At 50.3% G+C, this 8,365-nt stretch overlaps 1 protein-coding gene across 3 annotated transcripts in view; it reads right to left on the bottom strand.

Moving 5' to 3' along the window:
• Window positions 1–8,365, bottom strand: part of TEF (TEF transcription factor, PAR bZIP family member) — a 34,286-nt gene that overhangs the window by 8,636 nt on the left and 17,285 nt on the right. Inside the window, exons 1-2 of one of the 3 annotated variants that reach the window (XM_017870287.1) lie at window positions 7,876–8,334; window positions 2,723–3,040 (exon numbers count right to left, since the gene is read on the bottom strand). In XM_017870287.1, coding sequence (XP_017725776.1) covers window positions 2,723–3,040; window positions 7,876–8,032 — 475 coding nt within the window. In that variant the 5' untranslated portion in view covers window positions 8,033–8,334. Of the gene's footprint in view, window positions 1–2,722; window positions 3,041–7,355; window positions 7,649–7,875; window positions 8,335–8,365 lie in introns of those variants that run through there. The other 2 variants (XM_017870286.1, XM_017870288.1) reach the window with 2 other exon arrangements.

Raw genomic sequence — 8,365 nt, 5'->3', positions numbered from 1 at the left:
AAAAAAAAAAAAAAAAAAAAAAAAAAAGAATATTTCATAAATTTGTTCTGTAAAACTATTTTGTTAGTGTAAAGAGATTCTGATGCCCACATAATTTATATTTGTACTATAAAGCTAGCTATAGAAAGTTATAAGTCAAAGTACATATAAATGTAATTAGCTTATAATAGTTAAAAACAAAAGGCAGGACATATTATGCAACTCTATTTATAGAAAGTTCAACTACAGGCCGGGCACAGTGGCTCACACCTGTAATCCCAGCACTTTGGGAGGCCGAAGGGGGAGGTCACTTGAGGTTAGGAGTTCGAGGCCAGCATGGCCAACTTGGTGAAACTCCCTCTCTACTAAAAATACAAAAATTAGCTGGGCATGGTGGTCGGTGCGCAGCTAATTTTCGGGATGCTGAGGCAGAAGAATCACTTGAATCCAGGAGGCAAAGATGGCAGTGAGCTGAGATCGCACCACTGCACTCCAGCCTGGGTGATAGAGCGAGACTCCATTTCCAAAAAAAAAAAAAAGGGTGGGGCGCGGTGGCTCATGCCTGTAATCCCAGCACTTTGGGAGGTTGAGGCAGGCAGATTACTTGAGATCAGCCGTTGAAGACCAGCCTGGCCAACACAGTGAAACCCCATCTCTACTAAAAAAATACAAAAATTAGCTGGGCATGGTGGTGCGTGCCTGTAATCTCAACTACTCAGGAGGGTGAGGCAGGAGAATTGCTTGAACCTGGGAGGGAGAGGTTGCAGTGAGTTGAGAACACGCCACAGCGCTCCAGCCTGGGAGACAGAGCGAGACGCCGTTTCCAAAAAAAAAAAAAGAATACAGCCAGCAAAAGCCAGCACATGTGAAACTCTACAAGACAAATGATTTGGTTTATTAACAAATTGGGGGAAAAAAAAAAGAGAGCCTATAGATATACTGAGAAGACATATCAACCAAATGCAATGTACAGGCCTTGTCTGGATCCTGACTCAAAGAAATAAACTGTAAAATACCACGTTTTTTTGTTTTTGTTTTCTCGAGATGGAGTCTTGCTCTGTCGCCCAGGCTGGAGTGCAGTGGCGCGATCTCGGCTTGCTGCAAGCTCCGCCTCCTGGGTTCACACCATTCTCCTGCCTCAGCCTCCCGAATAGCTGGGCCTACAAGTACCCGCCACCACGGCCAGCTAATTTTTTTGTATTTTTAGTAGAGATGGGGTTTCACTGTGTTAGCCAGGATGGTCTCGATCTCCTGACCTCGTGATCTGCCCGTCTTGGCCTTCCAAAAAGCTGGGATTACAGGCGTGAGCCATCACACCCAGCCTGTAAAATACCGTTTATGAGACAACTTTGGAAATCTGAATGTTGATGGATTTGTCAACTTTAGATGTAGAACTAGTATTTTCCTCATGTCTTTTTAAAAGAACCCTTATATTTTAGATACATATTGACATACTTATAATTTGATTGCAAATAACTGCTTCTGAGTTGAGAATTGTTGAAGCTGGGTGATGGTTATATAGAGGTTCATTATAGTCATCTCTTTTATATTTTTTTTGAAAAAATTTCCATAATAAAAAGAAAAAAAAATACAGTATGAGAACTTATTGGGTGTGGATTCCTGCGGTGACATACCGGAGGCAAGAGCTATCAGCCTCTATGCCTCGGAGCCTGCAGAAAGCTTTACAGAGCCCCCAAAACAGGAATCATGTCTCCTTTGGTACGTTCGTGTCCAAGGGGCATGAAAACAAATCCCCAGAGGTAAAATGTAAAGAGGAGGAGGAGTAAGGACGGACTCTGAAGATGATGTTTGTCCTGGCCAGGTGGTGGGAATGCTTGCTTTTTTTTTTTTTGAGATGGCATCTCACTCTGTTGCCCAGGCTAGTAGGTAATTGTAGGACTTGAATACTGCTTATGCCCTGGCACGAAGAAAGCATTCCCCACTTTGGGAGGCCAAGGTGGTCGATCACCTGAGGTCAAGAGTTTGAGACCAGTCTGACAAATATGGCAAAATCCCATCTCTACTAAAAATAAAAATTGCTTCTATCTGGGAGGTGGAGGTTGCAGTGAGCCAAGACCAGCCTGACAAATATGGCAAAACCCCATCTCCACTAAAATTACAAAAATTAATGCTGGGCATGGTAGCTTATGCCTATAATCCCAGCACTTTGGGAGGCTGAGGCGGGCGGATCACGAGAGGTTAGGAGTTCGAGACCAGCCTGGCCAACATGGTGAAACCCCGTCTCTACTAAAAATACAAAAATTAGCCAGGCGTGGTGACTGGCGCCTATAATCCCAGCTACTTGGGAGGCTGAGGCAGAGAACTGCTTGAACCCAGGAGGCAGAGGTGGTAGTGAGCCAAGATTGAGCCACTGCACTTCAGCCTGGACAACAGAGCGACTCTGTCTCAAAAAAAAAAAAAAAAAAAAGAGCAGCATTGAGGAAATGCAGAATGGGATTTCTATCCTGTAATGCTTTGGCCTAGAAGGTCCCATCCTGACTGTTTGCAGCACACCAACCAACAAAAAGGTTCCAACTGCCGATGACATGACCACTGTTTTTATCTCCAGCCTTGGGGAACCGTGCAGAAGGGTGGGGAGTGAAAAGTTTCTCCACACTGCAGCCCCACCAGGACTTGCCCTCAGAGAAGGGATTCACTGGATACATGGACACAAGCAGCCCTCAGTGGGAAATGGACTTCCTTGCATGGGACAGGTGGCCCTGCCCGATGTCCTTTCACCAACCTGTGCTGGACACGGTTTCGGAGGTCTGAAAGATGGCAGTGGAGGAGGATGGTGGGGACGCTGTGGAAGAGCTGGCAGACTCCTTCCCTTCTAACTCTGCTACAGGCAGCAGCAGGTTGTGGGCCAGGTGGGTAGGGCTGGCGGGGATGCCATTCTCCAGCAGGAACTCGTCCAGGTCCATGTACTCCAGGTGGAAAGATTCGCCGTCATATGGGATGGTCTTGTCCCAGATGGGTGGCATGAGGGAGGCTGAGACGGCCATGGTGCTGGCGGCTGCGGCCTCGTCCTCCTCCAGCTTTTCCTTCCCCTTTTCCTTATCTGCAGAAACAAAATCTGCGATGAAATACCACACAGCAGATTAACTCAATCCCAGGAAGTGGGCAGTGGGTCTCACAGGCCTGGTCCATCTTTCTCAGAGCCCCGATTCCAACCCATGCATTTCAAGAGCCCACTCTATTCTCCGGTTAAAATCTCACACTTGAACCAGGCCCGGCTATTTTCCTTTAGACATGGCATCCCATCCTCATCCATGCATGGCCTTCCCAGAAGGCTCATCACATGCTCTGAGACCTTAAGTGGTCATATGGTTAATTCATTATTTATTATATTTTATATTTTTTTGAGACAGTGTTTTGCTCGTCACCCAGGCTGGAGTGCACTGGCCCAATTTCGGCTCACTGCAACCTCCACCTCCCAGTTCAAGCAATTCTCATGCCTCAGCCTCCCGAGTAGCTGGGATTACAGGCACGTGCCACCATGCCCAGCTATTTTTTGTATTTTTAGTAGAGATAGGGTTTCACCATGTTGGCCAGGCTGGTCTTGAACCCCTGACCTCAGGTGATCCACCTGCCTCAGCCTCCCAAAGTGCTGGGATTACAGGCATGAGCCACTGCACATGGCCAGTTTTATTTTATTTATTTGAAACAGAGTTTCACTCTTGTTGCTTACACTGGTGTGCAATGGTGCAATCTCAGCTCACTGCAACCTCTGCCTCCTGGATTCAAGCAATTCTCCTGTGTCAGCCTCCCAAGTAGCTGGGATTACAGGTGCCTGCCACCACGACCAGCTAACTTTTTGTATTTTTAGTAGAGACGGGGTTTCACCATGTTGGCTAGGCTGGTCTCGAACTCCTGACCTCAGGTGATCCACCCGCCTTAGCCTCCCAAAGTGCTGGGATTACAGGTGTGAGCCACCACACCTGGTCACAGGGTTAATTCAGAATAGCCTGTAGCACTGGCCGGGTGCGGTGGCTCAGGATTGTAATCCCAGCACTTTGGGAGTCCCAGGCAAGTGGATCCCCTGAGATCACAAGTTCGAGACCAGCCAGGCCAACACGGTGAAACCCTGTCTCTTCTAAAAACACAAAAATTAACCAGGTGCCAGGAGAGGTGGCTCACGCCTGTAATCCCAGCACTCTGGGAGGCTGAGGCAGGCGGATAACCTGAGGTCAGGAATTTGAGACCAGCCCAGCCAACACGGTGAAACTCCGTCTCTACTAAAAATACAAAAATTAGCTGGGCATGGTGGCAGGCGCCTGTAATCCCAGCCACCTGGGAGGCTGAGACGGGAGAATTGCTTGAACCCGGGAGGCAGAAGTTGCAGTGAGCCGAGATCACGCCACTGCACCCCAAGCCTGGGCCACAAAGAGCAAAACTCCATCACAAAAAAACAAAAACAAAAACAGAATAAGCTGTAGGATTAGCATCTGCAGGAGAGAGACTACAAGGAGGGAAATGGAGTCTCTGACCTTTCCGGATACCTTAGCTTAGAAAGGGCCAAGATCTTCAGGCCAAGAACTTTTGTGTTCCCCTGTCCTATTCCCTCCAGTTATGCTTCTCCACAGCAACCCAGCCCAGGGAGGAGTACCAGCTTTGCCACTTGCTGTTTGATGTGTGACCTTATCCATGTTACTTAACCTCTCTGAGTCTTGGTGTCCTCCACTGTACATAAGGATAAAGCTGTTTCTTCAGTGACGATTAGAGATAACTTTTTTTTTTTTTGAGACAGAGTTTCGTTCTTATTGTCCAGGCTGGAGTGCAATGGCGCGGTCTCAGCTCACCACGACCTTTGCCTCCCGGGTTCAAGTGATTCTCCCTCCTCAGCCTCCCAAGTAGCTGGGATTATAGGCATGCGCTACCACGCCTGGCTAATTTTGCTTTAGTAGAGACGAGGTTTCTCCATGTTGGTCAGGCAGGTCTCGAACTCCCGACCTCAGGTGATCCACCCGCCTCGGCCTCCCAAACTGCTGGGATTACAGGCGTGAGCCACTGCGCCCAGCCAGAGATAGCATTGGAATGTCTTTAGAGCCATGTGCGGTGGCTCAAGCTTGTAAGCCTAGCACTTTGGGAGTTCGATGCGGGCGAATCACCTGAAGTCAGGAGTTTGAGACCAGTCTGACCAACATGGTGAAACCCCGTCTCTACTAAAAATATAAAAAATCAGCCAGGCACAGTAGTGCATGCCTGTAATCCCAGCTACTTGGGAGGCTGAGGCAGGAGAATCGCTTGAACCCGGGAGGCGGAGGTTTGCAGTGAGCCGAAACTGTACCACTACACTCCAGCCTGGGCAACAAGAGCCAAAGTCCACCTCAAAAGAAAAAAAAAAGTGTCTTTACAGTGTTCCTGGCACACTGCAGGCATCATTGTTACTGTGGGCTCATTGAGGGTATGAACTGATTTATTTCTAGATCTCAAGGGCCCACCAAGGGGTAGGCAGACAGTGGACTATAGAAAAATACATGTAAAATATTGGATTTGCAAACAGATTCAGGTTAGGTTTATTAGAAAGGGCCTGGAGCTGTCTTTTCAGGACCCTTTTCAAAGCAACCATTTCAAGAGACCTTTATCCCTGAATAAGCAGAAAAGACTGAAAACAGGTTTTCTAGGAGGAAGGAGAGGGGTGGAGCTGAAGAAGAAAGACTGTTCCTATTCAAAGCAAAACTAATCAATTAGTGGGGACTGGATCTGCCTAATTGTCTCAGTCACAAAGTTACATGTATGGATATCCAAGAGGGAGCAATTTTAAAAAGACAAGAGAGCAATGTGACAAGGTTGGAAGGAAATCAAAGTGACAGGGAGGCTAATCAGGGAAGTGGGAGATAAAATCATGACAAGCTCATGATGGGTTTTCAAAATTGAGGGAGACAATTTTGAACTCTGGATTTATAAGTGAAAAGGAGAAATCAAATATGATTAAGTTGGAAATAAACCAGTCACGCACAGACTCCCAGACCAAATAGTAGCTTGTTGGTCCAACACAAATGAACACACCCAGTGAGTTAAGAAGGTGGAGGTTTTGACAAACAACTTGGTCATGGCTTTCTAATACAAATTAACCTGAATTCCTGCAACTGCTTTCTATATACCAGGCTTTGGTTGAAAGCCAACTGGGAAGTAAGAAAGTCAAGCCTTGGTGGGCTGGGTGGGCCAGATGGCCTTCCTGCTCTCCTCCCCTGAAAGCTGGTCTCCTCACTCTGTTCAGAAATGACTGTGACCCATATCAGGTGGGGTCATTTGGGATCAAAGGAGGCAGGAGAAGGCAGGAGATAGAAAAGCAGCCATACTAAAGGACAGGCAACAGTAAGTTCCAGTTTTGCCTGGCCTAAACAATTAAGGATACTTTAAATCAGTGTTTTTGTAAAGTGGAATTTTAAATTGTAAGAGATAAAAGACTTACTCCATCACTCAGGTCATGCAACAGTGGTTGCCAGCGTGATACAGTAGAAAGAGCACCAAACTGAGTGTCAAAGGTCTAGCTGTGTGACCTTGAGGAAGCACCCTCACCTCCCTGAGCCTCAATTTTCTTCATCTGGGAAGTGGGGAGAATACCCTCTAGGACTGTTAATGAAATAAGATGATGTCAGCGTGTTTTGCGAGCAGTCTGCGAATATCGGGCAGAATTCTTCTTATGGATGGTTATTACCTGGTAATCTCAAACAAGAAACTGTCAGATGTGTACACCTGTCACTGCAGCTTGTCTCAGCCTCAGATTTGGAACAAAGCATGGTCTCAAAAACAAACAAAAGGGTTTGTGCACATGAGGTTCCAAAGCAGGAGGAGAGAGGCTGGCCTCACCTGATGTGCTGAAGCTATTTATAACTCAACAGTGACAGCCACAGGGATGGGAGCCTCAGAACACACCCAGGAAAGGAAGAGAAACGGCATTTTGAAAAGGAAAATCCATTCCCCAGGCCAGATAACTCTCGAAGGCCTATCCCTTTCCCAAATCCTGAATTACTTATGGCTCTTAGAAATGCAAAGGTCTCACACTCAAAGTATACCTCAGTGCACCCACAACCCCACCACAGACGGCCCTCCTGCTGTTCCCTGTACCCCATCTCCCAGGGTGAAAAACAAGGCCAGATCTGCTTTCCACATATGCCCCAGGGACGTTTGTGGCCTAGGCAAAAAGATGCTCAGTCCTGCCGCCGTGGCCCCAGAGTCTAGGGTCAGCCACAACCAACCAGGCGAAGGGCCTCAGTGGCCTCATCTGACCCTCATCCTTTCCCTGCCTGGCCCAAAACTCCCCTCCCAAGGCGCCCCGCACTCCTCGCCCACACCCCTCCCCCACCCGCTAAGCAGAAGCCCCTCAACAGAATGGCTCCCGCGTGGACCTAGCAGCTGCGGCTACTCACACCCAGGGAGGAAGCCAGGTCCCCCCGGGAGGAGTAAGGTACGATGACAGTCCGCTACCGTAGACCTGCGCTTCCTAAACTTTGGTGTACTTAGAAAATAATGGGGGTGCGGTGGGGTGCTCCTTAAAATGCAAGACCACTGTCCCGGTGACCGCAGACTGGGTGGGGTGCAGAAACCGGCATTGTAAACCGGCATCCCAAGTGACTCCGATGCAGGTGGCTCCGGGGGAGGGGCCCCGGAGCGTCATTTAAGTGACTGCTCCCGATCCCCTTCCGCCTCCTCAAACCGCCCCACCATCCTCTCCCGCCAGACCCACCGTCTTAGCTCGCCCCTGACCCTCTGTCCCCAGCCCCCTGGCCCCGTCCTCCAAGCTCCTTGTCATCCGGGCCCCATCCCCCTCCGCTGGACCGCTGGACCATTGTTCCCTGACCCCTAGCCTCCCCGGCCCCGCCCTCACGAGGCCCCGCCCCTGTAAAAGCCCCGCCCCCAGGCCCGCGTGGACCACCCCCCCGCCCTCACCGAGGCGCGCCTCGCGCGGGGGATTCTCCATCAGCTTCTTCAGGACCAGGGGGAAGGACCCCGACAGGCCCCTTTCCCCAGCTGCGCGCCCCGGCCCCGGACCGGGTCCTGCCTGCGGGTCCACAGGCGGCTTCTTTCCGCCGCCCGCGTCGGACATCGTGCCCGGACTCGGCTCGCGCCCCTCGCCTCCCCCGCCCGCCCCCCGAGATGGGCCGGAGCCGTGCGACCCGCTGCAGCTGCCGACACGGGCAGCTACTGCGCAGGCGCCCAACGGCGCCCCCGCCTCCCTCCATCGCTACCCCGCCTGCGGACCGGCTCTGGCATATTAATTATTCATGAGGCCAGACCAACTTCCCCGGATCGTGGCTCTGGATTGGCCCAGCCTGCGAGAGGGGCAGGCGCAGTTCCTCGGGTCGTGATTGGTCGGGCGGCCGGGAATAAGCTAGACACGTGCGGGGCCAGGTGAGGACCCAGCGGAGGCCTCCCCCCC

The sequence above is a fragment of the Rhinopithecus bieti genome, unplaced genomic scaffold, assembly GCF_001698545.2.
Source record: "Rhinopithecus bieti isolate Rb0 unplaced genomic scaffold, ASM169854v2 scaffold_4967, whole genome shotgun sequence".
NCBI lineage: Eukaryota > Metazoa > Chordata > Mammalia > Primates > Cercopithecidae > Rhinopithecus > Rhinopithecus bieti.
The sequence above is the reverse complement of the archived record's forward strand: the minus strand, read 5'-3'. Positions and strand labels throughout refer to the sequence as shown.